The sequence below is a fragment of the Antechinus flavipes genome, chromosome 2 (assembly GCF_016432865.1).
Source record: "Antechinus flavipes isolate AdamAnt ecotype Samford, QLD, Australia chromosome 2, AdamAnt_v2, whole genome shotgun sequence".
Lineage (NCBI taxonomy): Eukaryota > Metazoa > Chordata > Mammalia > Dasyuromorphia > Dasyuridae > Antechinus > Antechinus flavipes.
In genome coordinates this window covers 229,175,495-229,198,107 of record NC_067399.1, presented here as the reverse complement: position 1 = coordinate 229,198,107, position 22,613 = coordinate 229,175,495, and the positions used below count along the sequence as shown (strand labels likewise).

Sequence of the window (22,613 nt, the reverse complement as noted above, 5' to 3'; positions counted from 1 at the left end):
TGAGCAACTAAGACTCTCAATTCTGGTTCAATAGAGTCCTGCTTCAGGGGGGCATCTTTTAGTCCCAGCTCAGAAGGCAAACTCTGGGAAACCAGGCTGTTTTCTGAAAAGAGTAGCCAAACTACCCTTTACAAGCACAAGGAGCCCCTGTGCTCAAAGCCAAAGCATAGAACTGCATAGGATGCTTGGGATAGTGCCCTCCTTTACCCCAGGAGCAGAACTGAACCATTTAAGTAAAAAAAAAAAAAAAAAAAAAAAGAGGAAATACCAAAAGAAAAGGAAAGAAAATGAGCAAGAAACAGAAAAGAACCTTGACTACAGAAAGCTACTATGGTGACAGGGCAGACCAAAATACAAACTCAGATAAGGACAGAATGTCCACAGAAGAAATCTCAAAGAGTGATATGATTTGTTCTCAAGCCCAAAGAGGCTTCTTGAAAATGTTCATAAAAGACTTAAAAAGGCAAATAAAAGAGAGAGAAGAAAAAATGAGGAAGTGAGAGGTATGCATAAGAGAGTAAACAGTTTGGGAAAACAATTGTCTGAAGAAAACAACTTCTTAAATAGTGGAATTAACCAAATGGAATAAGATATATAAAAGATAACTAAAGAAAATCAAACATTAAAAACTAGAACAGGGCAAATGGAAACTAATGACTTTTTGAGACAGCAAGAATCAGTCAAACAAACTGAAAAGAATGAAAAAAAATGAAAGAAAATGTGAAATATCTTATTGGAAAAACAGCTGACCTGGAAAATAGATCCAGAAGAGACAATTGAAAAATTATTGGCCTTCTTGAAGGCCATGATTAAAAAAAGAGCTTGGATAGCATTCTCTAAGAGATCATTAAGGAAAACTGCCCCAATATTCTAGAAACAGAGGGGGAAATACTTATTGAAAGAATCTATCGATCACTTCTAGAAAGACATCCTACAAGGAAAACCTCAAAGAACATTGTTGTGAAACTCCAAAACTATAATCTCAAGGAAAAAATACTGCAAGCTGCCAGACAAAAACAATTCAGATATCAAGGAGCAACAGTCAGAATTACCCAGGATCTGGCAGTTTCTACAATAAAGGATTGGAGGGCTTGGAATACCATATTCTAGAAGGCAAAGGACCTAGGATTACAACCAAGAATTATCTACTCAGTGAGATTCAGTATCATCTTTCAGGGGAAAAGATGGAGTTTCAGTGAAATAAGAAACTTTCAGTCACTTCTATTGAAAAAAAACAGAAATAAACAGAAAATTTAATCTACAAACACAGGACAAGAAAAGCATAGAAAGGTAAACAGGGGAGGAAAAAAATATATATAATGTAAAGGTTAAACTGTTTACATCACTAGATGGGAAAATGATATCTGTAACTCTTGAGAACTGTATCTGGGGCAGAGACAGAGAGAGGGCCATCACATGGACTGAGAGTACGGTTGTTAATGGACTCTGATGTGATGACATCAGAGAAAAAGACATTAAAAGGAGGGAAAAGGCATGTATTGGAAAAAGAGGAAAGGGGAAGTATAATGGGACAATTAGTTCATATGAAGAGGTGCAAAAGACCTAATACAATCCAGAGAAAGAAGAGAGGGGGATGAGCATTGTCTGAAGCTTGATCTCATAGATTTTGGCTCTAAAAGGGAATACTTTAATCATTAAGTTGGGTATAGAAATTTATCTAAACCTATAAAGAAATAGGAAGAGGAAGAAGAAAAGAAAAGGGAGGGACGGGATAGAAGGGAAGGCAGAAAGAGTGAAGAAAAAGGTAAAAGAAGGGATAGGGATGATAGAAGATAAGGTAGTGGGTGGGGTGGGTTTAAAAAAAAGGAATAGATGGCTATTATACATCTTTCTTTGTTTTTCAGGCAAATGAACTTTCTGCAAAACTGGACCCTTACATCCAGACTCAGATGAGGAATACAGATGGGGGGCCAGTTAGGACTCAAATCTGGCCTTTGATCAAATATGTAGAAGTGACTCTTCCCAGGTCAGGAATGATTCCAGAAGGTGTGGTGCTCGTAGACATACCTGGAACAGGCGACTTTAACAGCAAAAGAGATGAAATGTGGAAAAGGGTAATTTCTCCTTATTTTTGGACTCTTTTAATCTCTTCAATCATGTCTCTTTCTTCAAACTTTAAAGGGAAATTTGCTTTATTGATGGTAGAATACTAATGTATGATCTTCTTATCCTGGTCTCTGAGTATTAAACCTGAGTTTTGATATATATTAAATATCTGAATGTTGATATATAGATAGAGATTATATACAGTAAGAGTTGGGAGCAGTAGGGGTGGACATATGCCAAGAGCCAGAGACAGAGTAGACCACAGCCAGTGGGGCAAGCTCAGCTAGTAGAGGGCAGAAGAGTTTAGGAGTTAGCAACAAGGAGGTTAAAGAGGAAGGTGGATGTTATAAGTGGTTGCCTGACCCAAAAAAAATCTAATCTTTCTTTAATCCAGGTAATCAACAAAGCAAGCTGACAATATAGAGCTGATTTCCAAGGTATAAATGCTCATATTGAAAATATAACAAAATTTATATGTTTTTTTGCTAGAATTGGCTCTAGCCCATCCTTGGCTTAGACTTAGTCCTGCACGTGGCACTAATTAGCAGTGTGAGCTTGGGTTATACCACCGTAATAACTGTTACAAAGCCCTTTGTTTTATCATACACTTTATCTTATATTCTCATATCTATATCATTGTGTATCATGTAGTGTATATCATACACTGCTGGTGTTAGAAGAAAAGCTTGAATTCAGCATTTCCTGACTTCCTAGCCAGCTCTTTATGCTGAGGGGAGTAGAGCTGCTTTTGTAGCCAGGAAGACCCAACTTCAAACTTGCCTATGACACATATCAGACGCATGATCATGGGGAAGTTCCTTAGACTCCCAGTTATCCTGGAAGCACTGTGACACCATCGGTGGCAGAGAAGTGGCAGCTGGTACTATTGGAGGGAGTGCTTTATGCTAATGAAACCATTGGTACAATTCTTATTCCTAAATCTTATATGTAGAGACATTTGTGTAGCTCTCTATCGTGTGTGTGTGTGTGTTCCCACACACATGTGCACATATATTTGGGTGCAGGTATGTATACCTAATAGTATATGTATTTTGTATATATGTGTGTGATATGTTTATATCATATTTATATGTGGCATAAGTATGTTTTCCTGGTATATATATATATAAATGTGACATATATAATACCTTTATATGTGAGATGCACACACACACATAGGTATAGGTATGTATATCTGATATTATTCTGTTAATTTTCAGTCATGTCTGACTCTTCATGACCACATTTGGGATTTTCTTAGCAAAAATACTAATGTGGTTTTCTATCTCTTTTTCTCTAGCTCAGCTTACAGGTGAGGAAACGGAGGTACCTTAAAAGACTTGCTCAGGGTCAGAGAACTTGAAAGTATCCAAGACCAAATTTTAACTCAGATCTTCCTGAATCTTGGGCACAATTCACTGGGCCACCCAGGTGCCTTCTGTTAGTCAAGAAAATGGCAAATCACTCCAAAAAACTCCAGATGGGGTCACAAGTAGTTGAACAAGACTAAACAATAACAACATTCCTGAATATCATGCGCACACACACACACACACACACACACACACACACACACACATTCTCACATTTATATATGAATTATATGGGTGTGTATATTTGGTATATATGTATATATATATATGCAAATATATATATCATGTCTATTTCTGATATATGTGTACAATTGATATTTATATAAATATCACCTTTATCTGTGGATATGTCTGATATATGATAAATATTCATATAACACCACACATATTACATATATATATATATATATATATATATATATATATATATATATATATATATATATATATATATACACACACATATATACACACACACACATACATATACATATATCTATATGTATCTATCCACAGCCACAGCCACATACATAAACACTCAAGTATATATCTATATGTATACATACCACTCTCTGTGCATGCATAAAAGTTTGTCAGATTTGTGTTTAGAGACTGCACCTGTAAAGAACTCCTGGTGAGTAACCTCCCTCCTCCAATGCAGATGAACACCTACTCTGTAACTCTGAGTCTTTAACCTACTTCTACCTGACTCTGAGAGTGATTCTTTATGATCCCCCAAGACTTTATGGCTTGGCAAGCTTGATAGCCAATGCCTCTTGGGAGGGAGGTAGTGCAGTGTAATCATATATATAATATATAAAGAAGACCCAGAATGGCTTGCTTCTCTGCTCCTCAGTTTTCTCATCTCTTAAACAAGGAGGGTAAATTGTTCATTGTCTAATGTCCCTTCTAGCTCTCAGATTCTATGATTCTGGAGCAATGGTGACATTGGCCAGTCTTTTGTTCCTTGACCATGACATTCTATCTCCTGACTGTACATTTTCTCTGGTTAATGTTGGGAATGCTTTTCTTCCTCATCTCTTTCTGGTTTTCCTGACTTCCTTTAAGGTCCAGCTTCTAGAGGAAGTCTTTTCTCAATACATCTTCATTTTAATCTTTCCTTTTTTTGATTCTCTCCAATTTATCCTGTTTATAGCTTATTTGTTCATAGTTGTTTGCATGTTTTTTACCCCCTTAGAATGTAAGCCTCTCAACAACAGGGACTGTCTTTTACCTTTGTTTGTGTCTCTATTGCTTAGCATGGTGGCTGAAACATAGTGGGTGCTTAATATCTTGTCACTTGATGACTTAACTAATGGCAAGTTGGAAGAATACTAGCTTTGGAATCAGAAGATGTGGTTTTGAATTCTGGCTTTAGTGCTTAGTAAGCAAGTTATTTCACCTTTTTGGACCTCAATTTCCTCATCTGTACGATGGAGGCAATATATATTCTTACTACCCTCTAAGGTAGTAATGAGAAGCACTATAAAAATGTGAGTCATTGTTATTTGAAGGAGGGTGAAAATCAGAGTACTTGTTTCTTGGGGAAATGATTCTAGGATTTAGGCAATCTGTGGGGCTGTGGGGCTTTTATTTATATTCAGTCCAACTGGCTTTGGTTTGGAGGAGGCAGCTAATTTTTCTTGTCAAGCCAGGCTTTCTTTTAGGATCTTTATGAGGAAACTGAGGTTCTGAGACTCATGTTATATGACTTGTCTGAGGTCATCTGGGTAATTAAATAGTAGCAGAGGGGCTAGACTCGTAAGTCCCTGACTCCAGAGCTAATTCTATTTCTATTAAATGGCATCTCTATACGTTCAAGTCTGGACTCTGAATAAGAATGGCTATAAATTCAATTAAATCCAATCTCAGAAGTATTGATTAAATCCTTGCCATGTTCTAGACACTCTGCTAGGTGCTGTTTGGGGATACAAAGAGAAAGTCCCTAATCTTAAGGTCAGGGGGATAAGGAAAGGAAGATAGGGAAGAGAACAACCATTTATTAAGCTCCTACTATGTGCCAGACATTGTGCTAAGTGATTTACAAAAATTATTTCATTGATCTCCTCAATAACTGTGGGAGGGAAGTGCTATTATTAGTTTTGTTCTTCCATTGAAGAAACTGAAGCAGATAGAAGTGAGGTGATTTGCCCAGAGTCACACAACTAAGTAAATGTCTGAGGATGGAGTTGAACTCGGGGCTTCCTGATCCCAGGGCTATCTTTGTATCCACTAGATGTCTCTGGGTGGCAGGTGGAATCAAGTAGAGAGATAAATAAATGCAAATTATATACAATGTAAATTGGAGGGTGGTGATGGTTGTCAAAGGTCATTTAATCCAAACCCCTCATTTCACACATGAGAAAAATGGATCAGGAAGATAACTGAAATCACTCACATAATCACTAATAGTTTGGGGTGTTAGGACTCAGATGACCCTTGAGCTGAGCCCTAGGGATGTCAAGGCTTAAAGGGTGGGAGAGAGAGAATTTCAGAGTGGACAGGGGCGGGAAGGAATACCTGATTTCTGCCAGTGTTGTGTTATTTTGACTTGGCCATGCGCCCACATGGAGCACTTGCCTTACTCAGTTAGGTAGTCTTTCAGAGGTCACTAAAAGCAGAAAAATAAACTGATCCAAATGGAAAAAAAAAAAAGCCCCAACAAGAACAGTCTGAACTAATTCCCTAATCCTGACCACAGTACATTTGGACTGCTGCTTCCTAGCATACTTGTGGTTTGGGGATATCATCTACATATTGAGGTAAAAAATGCTTTTCCTTCAAACATTGTGATCTGAGACTGAGACATAAAACCCTCCCTCCTTTCTTCAGTCATCTCTCCCTCATCATCTCCTGCTGAGTTCTGGCATTATTGCAACTCTGTTGGTTGCCCCTTAGGATAAAACTACCCGTGTGACCTTGGGCAAATTTTTTTAAACAATTGGGACTCCTTGTCCTTTTATTTCTAAGTTCTTCATCAATTGTCTGGCAGAATGATCATAGGAAAGTCACTCCTTTCTGGGCCCCAGTTTTCTCATCTTTAAGTTGAAGTCTATTTATTTTACTTGGTAAGACCAGTCCAATAATGTATTTTGAACTACTTATTGCTTCCCACCTAAATAATTCCTTAATCTTCTCTCATGTATTATTTGGACTAGCTGGCTATTGAGGTGCCTTCCAGCTCTCAAATTCCATGATTTTGTAAGCCTTTCTATCTTCCACAAACATGAAGGATGCCCAAATCCTGATGTCACCCTATAACCCTGTCCCTTTGCCCCTTTATGCTTCCATAAAGAGTTTTCTCAGGAAAATCTTCAGTGGCGGCATATGTCTAACTTGTGTCTAGGTTTCCATAAGTGTAGGTAGCAGAGTCACTGCCTCTTTTATGAGCACTTATGGCAATAAATACTTAAGAAGAATAGGACAATCTTTATTTCATTTTACATATGATACAAAAGATTCACATACACATACACACACACACACACAAATGCAGAAAGCATATAAAAGGACCAGGAATGTGCTAATCATTATTTAACAATAGCTCTCTAAAAAAAAATAACAAAAAAGTATGCATGACACATTTTTATAGTATTTTTTCTAATTACACATAAAGATAATTTTGAAATTCATTTAAAAAAATTGAATTCCAGTATATCTTCCTTCCTCCCTTCCTGTAGCAATTGTATATACAATCAACATATTTTCATATTAATCATGTTGCAAAAGAAGAAAAATAACAAAAGAAATTAAAAAAATTGAAAAAAATAAAGTGAAAATAGTATGTTTCAATATGTATTCAAACTCTTTTATCAGTTCTTTCTCTGGATGTGGATAGCATTTTGCATCATGAATTCTTTGGCATTGTTTTCGATTATTGTGTTACTAAAAAGAGCTAAGTTTTCATAGTTTTTCATTGCACAATATTGCTGCTATTATATACAATATTCCCCTGGTTCTGCTGACTTTACTTTGCATTTCAGATTTTACCAAAATCTACCTGCATGGCATGAGACATTTTAAAATTTCATCTCTATTACTAACATTTTCTCTATCACTTTCTTAAATCTAAGACCTTTGGTAATGTCCCCAGATGTAAATGCTCACAAGGAACATTTCACAATTGACTTTCTAGCAGTCTGAGATAACTCCAGTTTACCTCAGGTGGCAGTCTCAAACTCAGTTTTCTGGGTTCCTGGACATTGGCCAACATCTAACTCTTTGTGTTATACATTTGTTGTTCAAGTGTATTTGTTGTTGGTGCTTTTCAGACCATTGATAAGTGTTCTGTGATCTGGGTGATCAGTGACATTGAGAAGATTTCCGGGGGAAAAATCCATGAAGAGCTTCTCTGTGAAAGTATCAAAGCCTGCCAGCGGGGAGTCTGCCAAGATATTGCCCTGGTGGTCACAAAATGTGATAAACTCTATCTGCCAGAATACTTAAGGTATGGTTTTAGATTTTCCATTGTGCAGTTCACTTACACTTCTTTAGAGAGTCAAAGGGGTGAAATGGGAAGAGAGGAGTCAGAAGATCTTAATTTGAATCTTACCTCTAACATTTTCTGATTGTGACTTTGGGTAAATGATTTAAATTCTCTGAGTTTTATTTTTCTCACATATAAAATGACAGTGAGGGGGTTAGATTGCTAAGATCGGATTCATTTCCAGGAGAAAATGAAAGTTGCTCAACATGTAAAATATAGTAGGAAAGAACTCAAACTATTTGATTCTAGTTGCTATTTTATTCTTAACTTATTTTGTCACCTTGAATAAGGTCATTTAAAACTCACAAGGATCTGTTTCCTTATCTGTAAAATGGGAAAGACTAGACTAGGTGATTTCTGAGATCCCTTTCATTTCTAAGGTTCTTCAGGTAGGACCCCATCTAGGTTGCTTTCCAATATGATACTTAAAGATTTGCAGGTTGGGTTCTCAGAAAGGCATCTGTTCTAAGGATAACCATTGGTACTTGTTTCTGGAATATTAGCTGAAGCCCTAAATTAACATATGCAAGCAGCCAATAAATGTACTAAGGCATGTAATAGATGGCATATTAACAAAACAAGACAAACAAACAACCCAAAAAACTATATAGTGTTCAAAACTTTTCTCCCATAAATATAGGATGCTTTTAAAAATTAAAAAAAAATATTTTTAAATACACATTGCTTTACGAATCATGTTGGGAGAGAAAAATCATAGCAAAAGGGAAAAATCATGGGAGAGATTAAAAAAAAATAGATGTGGACATAGCATGTGTTGATTTATATTCAAGTCTCTTTAGTTCTTTTTCTGGATGCAGATGGCATTTTCTGTCCAAAGTCTATTGGGATTACTTTGAAAGGGTACTCTCTTTAACAAATACACACAGCATTGGTGAACACATGCAATACAATGGCAGCGAGGCATACATGTGGCTGAAGTAGTCAAGATCTCCAATGTTACAGAATCTTGATGTCCTCCTCTTGGAGTCCTACCCTTAGCTCTTCCCTGGACAAAGAAAAAGAACTCTGCAGGGAAGCAGTCTCAGCTGGCCTCCCCAGGGTCTGCTCTTCTGCAGTTTTGGCTCTCAGCTGACAGATAGAGTTCTCCAGTGAATTCCCAGGTTAAAAAAAAATAGCTTAAAAAAGAATATTACCTACCTGTCTCAATATAACTTTCTTTGTGCCTCTTCTAGAGTGCCATCCTTTGTAACAAAGAATAAAAAAACCCCAAATAAATGTTAAACAATGTGAAGACCGAGTTAGCACCCTGATACCTTAGAATCATCCAGAGTCAGGATAAGCAAAAGTCCTTGGTCTTTATTCTTAGTCTTTAGAGATTGAAGTGAACAGGATGGACGCAGGATCTCCACGACCTTCCTTTTCTTCCCCTACCACCCAAGTGACCCTGGCTTGTCTTACTCCACCCCCTAATCCTTCCCACAATTCTCTGTATAAAAGAGTGAATCTGCACAGAATAGTGGGAAGGGCCATTTTCCAAGCATATGTTAATAGAGTATTGTCCAATCAGTAGTTAGCCTTAAGTGCTCGGTTGTCCAACCTCAGTGCATCAACTCAGAGTTTCAGCCCTTTACAAAACAAAACTAAATAGCATATCAGCCAACTCTATGTATACTATATGTTACATGTTATATTATAAATAGAATTCTATGTATGTTCCAAACTTAGAGTTCCCCATCTCCGCAAAGAAGGGAGGGAGGTACATCCTCTTATTTTCTCTTTGAGGTAAAATTTTATCATTATATTTAAGTAGCATTCAATTTCAATTATTCTTTCCATTTACACTGTTGTATTCATTGTATACAAGTTATTTTTCTGATTCTGTTTTTACTTTATTGGACAAGTAAGAGATGCACAAGATAGAGCACTAATCTTAAGAGTTAGGAAGACCTGAGTTCAAATCTAATATCAGAGTTACTATGTGTGCAATCCTGAGCAAGCCACATAATCTCTGGCTGCCTCAGTTTCCTTATCTGTGAAAAGGATAATAATAGGATTTCCCTCCCAGGGTTAGTATGAAAATAAAAAGAGTTACTCCCCCTCTCTCCCCCCTTCCCCCCCGATGATAGATTTATTTATTTATTTTTGTTTTTGGTTCCAAATTCTCTTCTTCCCTCCACCTTCCCTTATCCATTGAGAAGTCAAAAAATACAATACCCCAAATGACATAAAATTTGTAAAGAGCTTTGCAAACCTTAAAAGTGCTATATAAATGCTAACCATGAGGATAACATTTTTCCATCCTTATATTCATTGTTTCATCTTCTCTTATAATGCAGTAATATCTCATCACATTCAGAAGTCTTTTGGAGTTCTTTTCCTTTACATTATTATGATCATGTAAATTGCTTTTAAAATTTCAATTCAAAAATTTTATTTTTCATCAATTCATATGTTTCCCTAAGTTTTCCTGAATCCTTCCTATTTTCTATTTCATATGACCTACTGCTGTTTAGGGCAACTAGGTGGAAGAGAAGATAGATCTCTGCTCCTGGAGTCAGGTGGACCTGAGTTCAAATGCAGCTTTAAAATACTACCTGTGTGAATGTAGTAGGCAAGTCACTTAATCCCTTGGCCTCAGTTTCTTATCTATAAAAAGAGCTAGAGAAAGAAATGACAAATTACTCCAATTATCTTTGCTAAGAAAACCCCAAAAGGGTCATAAAGATTCAGACAAGACTGAAAACTACTAAACAATGACAACTTTAGGAACTCACAATTAGGTCTGGAAACCAGATATGTAATTGCCATGAATGGGGAAGTTACTTCTGAGAGAGAGTTGCATCCCACTTCAATTTTCCCCTTATCTTTCTGCCATGCTGTATCCAAATTACTCCACATTCTAGATGATATTTTTCTTGAGAATGTTCTCTCCTAAGCTCCAAATCCACTGTTTTTCATAATCACCATTTCCTATATCAACATCTTTTTTTCAGCTTTCAAATCCTCTTGTATTTTCATTAGTCATCAAGACCCTAGGTCAGTATTTTGAAAAAAAAAAAAAAAGAGGAGATCTTGAATGGGCACATCCAATCCAATTCAATCCAATCAATATTTATAAAGCACCTGTTATATTTCAGGCACTGTGCTAAGAGCTGGGGATACAATTAATAAAAAGAGAGACAATCCTTGCCCTCAAGGAGCTTATAATCTATTTTTTAAGCTTTTTATTTTCAAAACATATGCATGGATAATTTTTCAATATTAACCCTTGCATAGCTTTGTGTCTCAGATTTTCCCCACCTTCCTCCTACCTCCTCCCCTAGATGGCAAGCAATCCAATATATGTTATACATGTTAAAATATATGTGAAATCTAATATGTGCAAACATAATTATATAATTCTTTTGCTGCACAAGAAAAATTGGATCCAAAAGGAAAGAAAATGAATAAGAAAACAAAATGCAGGCAAATAACAACAAAAAGAGTGAGAATGTTATATTGTGATCTACATTCAGATCCCACAGTCCTCTCTGGCTGTAGATGACTCTCTTCATCACAAGATCATTGGAACTGACATCAATCAATTAATTGTTGGAAAGCCACGTTCATCGGAATTGATTGTCATATAATAGTCATGTTGCCGTGTACAATGATCAAGGAGCTTATAATTTAAAGGATATGGCTTATGGCTCATCCAAAGCCAAATTGGGAAAAGAAAAGTGGATTGTTACCTGAGGTCTCTGCTGCTAGAGGAGTTTGTCCTTTTTTTTTGTTTAAGATCATAGATACAGAACTGGAAGAAAGCTTAAAGGCTATCTAATCCAATCTTTCCATTTTATAGATCAGGAAATCAAGGTCCAGAGACTTTAAATGATATCTCAAGATTACATAGATTATCAGTGACAGTCAGAATTTGAAATTAAATTTTCTGATTCTAAATTCAGAAATCTTGCCAAATGATTACTTTAGTACATACTAAAACCATAATGTGTTACTAAATTTTTATTTTTATTTTTTTTTAGGGAAAGAAAAGGGAGAGATGTGAGTATGAATTATTTCCTTTTAAATGAAATCTTCCTTATAATTCAACACAATTCAGCAATCATTTATTAAATCTCTACTTTGTGCCAGGCACTGTAGGAATTCCAGGGAATAAAACAAAGTATTCCTTGCTTTCAAAGAAGTTACAGTCTAATGGGAAGAAATTATTTACCTGTATAAGCAAGTACGAAATCTATACAAAGTTATTTAACAGGGTGGGGAGGGTAGGAAGAAGCACTAGCAAATGGGGAAACTGAAAGAGATTTGAATAGGAGCTTCTATGGTTTCAAAAAGTTGGGGTGAAGAGAAATATGCCAAGCATGGGGCACAGCCAGTGCAAAGGCACAGAGGCAGATTTCATGTCACCAAGTATAAGGCTCACCAATAATCTACACTATATGTAGGTTCTAAGACCAACTCTTACCTGGATGAGTGAATCCTTTTCCTCTTTGGATCATGATTTCTTTCCATGAAAAGGACTATTTTTCAAGAAAAAGGTCTATTAATTTCATCTTAGTATTCATAATACCTACTACAAAATAGTGTATATAGGTACTTAATAAAAACTGGGACAGGGGTGGGGTAAGAGAACTTTCTTATACTGTACTCTTGCAACATTCATTTAAAAAAATTTTTTGGTTACCATTTAATTTTTTCTCAATAGTATCCCCCCCCGCTCCACCCCCACCTCCCCATTACATGTAAAGATAATTTTCAACATTCATTTTTATAAGATTTTGAGGTCCAAATTTTTTATCTCTTCCCTCCCTTACCTCTTTTCTCCTCAAGATAAGAAGTAATCTAATATAGCTTTTACACGTATAATCATTTAAAACATATTTCCATATTAGTTTTGTTGTAAAAGAAAAATCAGAACAAAAGGAATAAAACACAAGAAAGAAAAAAAATAATTTTCTATCCTAAATATATTGGAATTGTCTTAGATCATTATATTGCTGAGAAGAGCTAAGATATCATAGTTGATCATCACATAATCTTGCTGTTACTGTGTTCAATGTTTTCCTATTTCTGTTCACTTTACTCAGCATCAGTTCATGCAAGTCTTTCCAGTCTTTTCTGAAATCAACCTGCTCATCATTCCTTATGGAACAATACTATTCCATTATATTCACATATCATAACTTATTCAGTCATTCCCTAACTGAGGGGCATTCACTCAGTTTCCAATTCCTTTGTAACATTCATTTTAACCAAAGATAAAGGGAGATAGGATAGATATTTTCAAATATCTAAAGGGCTGTCATTTGGAAAAAGGCATAAATATGTTTTGTTCTGGATTCTGGAAATAGAGCTTAGTGGAAATTAAAGGGAATATCAGCATATTCTAAGAAAGAACCTTTTCATAAAAATTAGATCTATTTAATAATAATGATTACTTTGTGAAGCAGTGAACTGCCTTCTACAGGAAATGTGCTAGATGATCCTAGGGGCAAGTAGGTGGTGCAGTGGACAGAATGCTGGGCCTAGAGACAGGAAAACCTGAGTTCAAATCTAGCCTCAGACATTTACTAGCCATGTGACTCTGAGCAAATCACTTAACTGTTTGCCTCAGTTTTCTTATCTGTAAAATAAGATGGAGAAGATGGCAAACTACTATAGCATCTTTGCCAAGAAAACCCCAAGTGGAGTCATTAAGAGTCAGACATTATTGAAACTACTGAACAGAAACAAGATAACCGTCTCTTTGGAATTCTGTAGAGGGACTTTCAACCCTGGACTGAAGGTCAAAGTAGATTATCTCAGAAGTTCTTTCCTTAATTCTTAAGATTCTATGACTTCAGAATATAAATCATTCTATTTATATAGTCTGTTGTAAAACAAATTACATTGAATATATAAGTAGTATGGAATATATCAAATAATAATGTATAATCATATATTATATAATATAAAGTATATAAAGTTCATTTTGTCTGGTAATTCATCTTTATCAGTTACTTGTTATCTGTGATTGTGGAAATATTCAATTAGCATTTAATAGACCATTGGAGAGGCAGCATAATATAGTACATGACAAGCTGGAAAAGGAATCTAGAAATTTTAGATTCAAATCCTATGTCTTAACACCTGCTTGGTTCATGGCCTAGAACAAATTATTCAGCCTTTACTAGACTCCCTTTCCTTATGGAAATTATAAAATATGTTGTTACTACCACACAGAGTTGTGAAATTCAAATGAGGTTATGGGTGCATATATGTAAAATATCTTGTGAAAACCTTAACAATACCATGCAAATGACAGCCATTATTATTTCACATACTTAATAGCAATAGCTAATATTTATTCAGCTCTCTAATGTTTTCATCTTATGTTATCTCATTTGATCCTCACATCACTCCTAAGAAGTGGCAGATTATCCCCTTTTCACAAGTGAAAGATCTGAGACAGAGGAAGTCTTGCTGAGGGACTTATCTAGGGTCACACAGCTAATAGATATCTGAGGCTAGATTAGAAATCAGATCTATTTACTTTAGACTCAGCGTTCCATCCACTGTGCCATGGACCTACCCCTAATAATGATAGTGCTATTACAAAACATCACTGCTTATACAGCACAATTGTATAACCATTAATAATAATAAATTATTATTCAATTGTTTCAGTCATGTCCAGCTCTTTGTGACCCCATTTTGGGTTTTCTTAGCAAAGATGCTGAAATGGTATACCATTTCCTTCTCCAGTTCATCTTTACAGATGAGAAAACTGAGGCAAATGGGATTAAGTGACTTGCCCAGAGTCCACAACTAAGTAAGTGTCTGATACTGGATTTGAATTCAAATCTTCCTGACTCCAGGCCCAACATGCTAGCCAGAACACTACTTAGTTTCCTCAATAATAATAAATACTATTATATAAATAATTTATATTAGTGTCATTAGTATATTAAGGTATAATATAAATAATAACATTACATAGAATAAATGACATCATAAGTTATTTGTAATAATAATTATTAGTGTACTTTTATTTCTTTTAATCATCTAGAAGGTGATTGAAAGTCAGCGTGAGGCAATTTTAGAAAGAAATGAAACAATGAATATGCAAAATAACAGGACTCTCAAGGAAAAACTAAAGGTGAGTTCACATGTCCCCTGTGTATTTTGTCTTTTGTAAATTAATCCCTCTTCAACATCTCCCTTTTCTCTGAAATTTTGAGGATATCTCTAATTTTTTTTCTCAAAATAATCTTTTATTATTATTATTCTTAGTAGCTATTATTACTCTTAGTAGCAGCAAGAGCTTTTCTAGGGACTATATAAAACTGATTGAAAAAACTGTGGATGGCCCTGTTAGTAGCAAGGGAACAAATAGTGTTAGCTGTTTCCCCAGCCTCTAGACCCTTGGCTTGGTGAGCTATTGACACAAATTGAGTCACAGCTAGAGTGTTTGAGACCAAATTTGAATTTAGGAAAGCGAGTCTTCCTGACTCCAGGCCTGGCACTCTATCCACTGTGCCGGCTAGCTGCAGGTCAGCTAGGGCTCACGTAGCCGTATAGTATGGGAAAGAATATTTGTCACGTGCTTTTTCTATTAAAATATAATTCTCTTCTTGGGAGAGAAAGTACAGCCTAGGGGTTCCTCAAGGTCTTTATACTCTAAAAGTGTGGGCACTGAGGGAAGTAAGCATACCACCACTGGCACGGGTACAGTGAAGAGGGGAAGAAGTGCTCCCAAGATTATGTGTTAGCACCTCCAAATTTTCTAGGTAGGGACAAAACCCCAACTGTTCTATCCTTGTTACACCCCTGTCTGTCTTGGAGCTCTGATGTAGCTAGAAATGAGTCTGTTTAGATTTGTTGGTTTGTAAGGACTTTTACTTTCTAGAAGTAAGTCATTGCATTTAGTGTATATCTCTTTCATTTTAGAGAAAACTTCCTACTGATTCCAAGGTTTTAGAAGCCTCAGATCTGGTATACACAGTCAGTGCTCAGGAATATTGGCGGCAGGACTTACTCAATGAAGAAGAAACTGGTAATATGAGCTTTTTCACTTCCTTTTCCCCCAAGTGCTTGACCGACTAGGGTCAAACTTGATCTTTAGTATTTTTTCTTTCTAAGTATATATCTCATCAACCTATCATGTCTTAGCTTCTTAACCTGTTGATAAAAATTAATATCTTTTTATCATTTCTGTAGTGTCTATACAGTAATTTGGGACTAAAATTCTAGCATTGCTGGGTGAGGAGAAGCATGAGATAATGGAAATAAAACTGGGGCTTGGAGCCTAGAGAACTAGCTAATTAACTCTTAGACTTGATAAAAACTGGCAGCAGGTTGAATTTGGTCTGTTGACCTATGCTTTTCTGATTAGATTATAAATTGCTTGAAGGTAGGAGAGCACATCTAATTTAAACTTTAATATAACTTTATTTAGATTAAATTTAAATGGATTAAATTTAATATATTTTAAACTTTCTTCCCCAGTATCTAGCATAGTCTCTGAATAAGTTGACATTTGATAACTAGATAAGCTAATGAGTAGCCTGCTTTCTTACCTGTGTATAATGAAATACCTAGCTTGGAAAAAAGTATGGGCAGGTAAGTAAGGTTGGTATTAAGAGTCTTAGTGGCTCTGTCTACTTCTTTGAATAATGATTTAAATATGGAAGCAATCTTAGGGACCATCTTTCCTGTTCTACTTATTTTACAATTAGGGAAATTAAGTCCCAGAAAAGTTGTTACTTATACCAAATTGCAGAGGTAGTAAGTATCAAAAGTAGAATCTAAATCCTAGGTCTTAAGTCTCCAAAGCCAAAATGCTTTCCATAATTTCATTAGGGGAAGTGGATAACTTAAGGGTAATGATGGGGTTCAGTGTGGTGAAAACAAAGAATGGAGAAGTAAGTCATGGAATATAAAAGGATTTGGAAGTTAGTTTGAAGGCATATCTACCAGGATATTAAAGACCTGTAGTATAAGAAGAGCAGAAATGGGAGAGGAGCCTAGGTGCTGAACTCATCAAAACAGAAAGGATAGTGATTGAGGGGCTGGTATATTAAAGCCACCATATAAATGTGCTATTGTTATTATTAAAGTTACTTAATGAAAAATTAGAGATAAAATGCTTTCCATACTATGCTGCTGCCTTTGGAATGAGAATGGCTACAAAATCTTGTGAATTCCAATATGGTGGATGTTTAGGACTGAATTGGATCTCTCTACTAGAAAGCTCCTGCGTAGGGATTTTTGCCTTATTCATTTTTGACAAACGGAGGTTATTTTGAAATTGGAGTCAGACAACTTGGATTTAAATCTCAGCATCTGTGTAATATTGGGTGAATTATTCTCTAGAGTCCAATTTCTTCATCTATAAAATAAAGAAGTCAGGTAAAATGGTTACTAAGATTCTTCTTAGGATCTTATGATTCTATAATATTACATACCCTGTGATTCTGTAAGGCTACAAGTATATGGAAAAACAATAATTATAGCAACCAAAACACTCTGTCTATGTATGGCCTTAGACTAAACTGTTTGGTAAATGATAATCCACACTATTTTGAACATCACAGTCTTAGCCTAAAAATGCTGTCCAACTGAATTTGAAATGGAGGCCACTAAACTGTACATTAAGGATCCCTGTGGGTCACATATTTAGTTATAAAACCACATATTAACATTATCTGTATTTTATTATATTTTTATTTATTTCATTAAATGTTTCCCAATTACATTTTAATCTGGTCCCACAGCCAAATGTGCGTTTGATACTTCTGCTTTTTTCTATGCAGATAAATATACAAGATGAATATTGGGTATGGATTAATCTTTCATGTTCTCTTATAGATTTTACATATGGAAAAAAGTGGCTCTCTGCAGGGTTAGGGTAGTTGGTGCCATACCCTAGTAGACACTGGGCAAAACCTGACTCATCCTGTGGCAAACAGACCTTTCAATTTCCATGAAAAGAATGTTGAATTTGGAATCAGAGGACCTGGGTTCCTCTAGGTGATGCAGGGGTTAAATCAGTGGACCTCTTTGGAGTCAGAAAGACCTGAGTTCACTTCATCCTTCGACCCATTAGCCACCTAACCTCAGTCTGTTTGAGTTTCCTCACCTATAAAATGGAGATAATAAATGACACCCACTTTCAGGGTTGAGGGGATAAAATGAGATATTTGTAAAGTACTTTGTAAACCATAAGATGCTATATAAATGCTAGCTATTAATATTATTATTCCTAGTTATGACAGGTTTTTGGTTCAGTAAACTATGCTAGTGATTCTGGTGATATTCCTAATTGTGGGTTTGTTTGTTTTTTTGATTATAGAAATCTCGAAATTAAGAGATTATATCAGGAAAAAATTTCTGGAGAAGAAGAGAAAGACTGTGACTGAGTATGTTACAGAGGCTTTCGGAATCCTGTTACTCATAGACACTTTTAACTCTCAGGATGGTCTCACGGTATGGAAAGACCTAGATGCAGTCCCCTGTTGCTTAGGAGGTTGTCCCTATCCCATCTGCTAAGTGCTCACTGAAAACTACCTTTTGATACTTTCTTCTTTCTCTTTCAAAGAAGGAGCTAAGTTCAAAGAATCTAATAAAGGACAACAAAATTGATTAGAGGCTTGAAAAATATCCCCAGAATGGACCAGGGAAAAGTGACATGATTTTTTTTGTAGTTTTGAGACAGTCATCCAATAGTGAGAGGTGGAGGCAAGAGACAGGAAGCAATCAGAAGAGGAAGGCAGTTTGAGGAAAGAAGCTACATACTTTTTTTTCTTTCTCCTCTTTCATTTTATTTTTTTTTCTCAATAGTATTTTATTTATCCAATTACATGTAATTTTCCTAGTCATATGTAATTTTCCTAATTACATATAAATGGTTTTCAACATTCTTTTTTTTTAATAATCTTTTTTTTTGTTGTTTTGTGAGGCAATTGGGGTAAGTGACTTAACAATTAGGAAGTGTTAAGTGTCTGAGACTGGATTTGAACTCAGATTCTCTAGACTCCAGGACCAGTACTCTATACAATATACTATTTTACTAATCCTCAACATTCATTTTTTAAAATTTCTGAGTTTCAATTTTCAACAGCCTGCTCCTCAAGACAGCAAGCACTATGACTATATACTTTCTTTTTGATTTTTTAAAAATTTAGGACTTAAAAACAAAACAAAACAAAATCTGTATTTCTACATATAAAGTGGAATAAAAAATAAAGATTTTACCCTGAAACTATTAATCCCTATTATTTACATATTGGTTTTCCTTTTAGGCAAATAATTAATTCAACAGATCATTTTCAAAATTTCTATTCCTCTTCTGTGTATTTAAAATACTTTAAGGATACTCTTTCTTTTCTTTAAAAAAATCATATTGCCACCCTCTTTCCTCACTTCCCCACATCCTGCCTAGTTGAGAAAAAACAAAACAACAAACCTCCACAAAATCATTGTAACAAATATACTTGCTTAAGATAAGCAAAATCTTGCACCGTGTCCAAAAATTTATGACTCAGTTTGGCATCTTGAGTCCATCACCTTTCTGACATGAGGCGGGTAGCATGCTTCCTTATGAGATTTATAAATGAGATTGCATTTATAAAAGTTGTGTCTCAAAGATACTTTTCTTTATGAAATAACTTCTTTTCCTAGTTCTGCATATTTCATTTTGCTTCAATTGATACAAATTTTTACAAGGTTATTTGAAACCATACTTTTTTGTCATTTCTTATGGTAATAATATTCTATTGCATTCATATGCCATACTTTGTTAGCCATTCTTCGATTGATGGAGACTCCCTTAGTTACCAGTTATTTAAAGTAAAAAAAAAAAAAAAAGCTCCTTGAAATAATTTTGTATGTCTGAATCAATAAGACTCTTTCTTTGATCTCTTTGGGGTACAAGCTCAGTAGTGGTATTTTCTGGTTCAAAAGGTGTGCACAGTTTAGTGACTTGGAGACATTTTTCAGATACTTTCTTTCAATGATTAACCAGTCAGTGACTTTTCTTTAATTATCCTTCTTTAATTCCTTTTCTTGTATAAATTCATTACAAATAATGAGACAGTTTAGATGAGAAACTATGAATGGAGGATTTTTGTGAATGTGCCTAAAAATTAATTAATTAAAATTAATAAAATTCATAATTTTATTGAAAAGATTCAGCTATGGAGACTGAATGTAGATCAAAGTATACTATCTTAACCTTTTTTTTTTTGGGGGGGGGGTTGTTTTTTCTTTCTCATGGTTTTTCCCTTTTGTTCTGATCTTTCTTTCCCAACATGACTAATATAAAAATACATTTAAAATGATTTTATATGTATAACATATATCAGATTGTTTGCTATCTTGGAGAGGGGGAAGGTAAGAGAGGGAGGGAGAAAAACATTGGAACTCAAAATCTTACAAAAATGAATTTTGAAAACTATCTTTAACTGGAAAAAGAAAATATTCTCTGTGTGTGTTTGTGTTTGTGTGTGTGTACATTAAAAGCATTTCTTCAAATTCTTTTTTAAAATTTATTTAATATTTTCCCCAGTTACAATTAAAACAAATTTTTTTACATTTGCTTTTAATATTTTTGAATTCTAGGTTCTCTCTCTTATTTCCTTTCACAATTAAGAAACCACATTTGAAGTTATGCAAAAAATTTTTATAACAGTCAAGTTGTGAAAGATAACATAGATCTCCCCACCCTAATGAAAATTAAAAACCCTCAAGAAAAATTAAGTTAAAAATAAAGAGAGATAGAGAATGCTTTGATTTATATTCAGACTCGATCACTTCCTTTTCTGGGTATTGATGGGATTTTTCATCATAAGTCCTTCAGAGTAGGTGTGGTTGATTGTACCACTGAGAATGACAAAGTCATTTACAGCTGGTCATCCCAGAACATCGCTATTACTTTGTATATCATGGAGGACTTTCCAGGTGGTGGTCTTTTTTTTGTTTTTTTATTTGTCATTGTTGTTGTTGTTTTTTTCTGAGAGCATCCTGCTCATTATTTTCCAGAGAACAATAGCATTCCATCAGAGAAACTTGCTTCAAAAAAAATTTTTTTTACAATTACTATTGCTAATTGTATCTCCCCTCCCTCCATTTATTTTCTCTCTCCTTTCACCCTATCCCTCCTTAGAAGTGTTATGCTACTGACCACTTCCTCCCCTAATATGCCCTTTCTTTTATCTTCCATATCCCATTCCCCTCCTATTTTCCTGCAGGGTGAGATAGTTTTCTATATTCCTGTTGAGTATACATGTTATTTCCTCTTTGAGCCAATTCTGATGAGAGTAAGGTTTGCTCACTGTCCCTCTTCTCTCCCTCTTCCCCTCCACTGTAAAAGCTTTTTCTTGCCTAAAAGAAAATATTCTTAAGTAAAAAAAAAGAAAGAAAAAGCTCAGTCCTTACTCCCATTAAGATTCTTATCAACTTTCTAGTTTTACATAACATATGCTCATTCCATAGATTAAATCACATTTACTGAATGGATGGAATATATATATATATATAGTTAAAGTTCTTCAAAACATCTCTCTCTAGAAGGACTATCAAACACAGCCTCATAACAAAGTCACAAAAAGGGTACCTCATGGTGAACAGCAATCTCTATTCAGCATAGCATTTCCTTTTTTTACTGATGCCAGATGAAATCTGTAGTCTGGTATTCTCTGGAGTTTCTCTCTCTCCTCCTCCTTCTCCCAATTGTCCTGTGCTACCACTATGGCTGTGTCCCCATTTTCAACTGATTCAACATTTTCATTTTTTAAAATACTCCATGCTGCAAATTCTCTTGCCCACAATAAGTCTCATGCATATTTTCTGTTAACTCTCTTCTGGCAGATTATCAATAAACCAAGTGTCTGGTTTTTAAAAGTTCCTCTGTAGCACTCTTTTATGCTATGTGCTTTTTTGCATGTGAGAGATGAAAGAAGTGGGAAGACAGTTTCTGGGAAAAGCAAGGAGACTTTATTTTACCTTGTTCAATTACTGTCTTCTAAATTATCCTTTCTTCTCCTCTCCCCATTTTTTCCCTTGTATCAATGAATTTATTATGCCATTATGATTTATTATGCCTTCCTTTTTTTAGATGCCAGAAGAGGTTCAGGACATTATGAACCTCATAAAGAATATGGAATAGGTTTGATGATGAGGTAGGAGAGAGGAAAAAATCCTACGTTGAGAATCAGAAGGGATTGCCCTCAAACCTCCTAATTTGTGATTTAGAGCAAGTGACATAACTGATTTTTTGCAACATTCTTCATATTAGAAGTCATGGGTAATTCAGTTCCTAGACTCCCTCATTGTATTTACTCTGGAAGTGATAGGAAAAGAGAGAGGAAAACATTGAGCACCAGAGACTTGCTGCAACTAAATGATACATGTGAAATAAAATGATCCCTTTGATTTTAATGTGATTTAGTGTTAGATGCCCCTTACCCACCATGCTGCTTCCTTCCTTTCTCTCCTCAGAACTGCATTTTAATTGACTGTGTTAAAACTAAGCAATAAAATTTGAAGATGGTGCAAAAAAGAAATGAGGATGGCTGGCCCCAGTAAAATGGCCAGAATAATGGGATGGGAGGAGAAGGGAAGAAGGAAGGAGGGATGGCTACCATACAATATTAATTATCAGCATGTCAATAATGGAAAGGAAATAGTATTCAATTCAACTGCCTTTAAAACAATTAACCTTTGATTTAGTTGGTTTAGCGGCACTT

General features: G+C 35.2%; 1 protein-coding gene across 1 annotated transcript in view; it reads left to right on the top strand.

The window, feature by feature from the left end:
• The window catches only part of NUGGC (nuclear GTPase, germinal center associated), a 115,780-nt gene that overhangs the window by 57,871 nt on the left and 35,296 nt on the right, over nt 1-22,613 (top strand). The window contains 6 exon segments of the mRNA XM_051973600.1: nt 1,866-2,075; nt 7,712-7,887; nt 11,910-11,928; nt 14,936-15,025; nt 15,817-15,922; nt 18,221-18,354. Of these exon segments, the coding sequence (XP_051829560.1) occupies nt 1,866-2,075; nt 7,712-7,887; nt 11,910-11,928; nt 14,936-15,025; nt 15,817-15,922; nt 18,221-18,354 (735 nt within the window).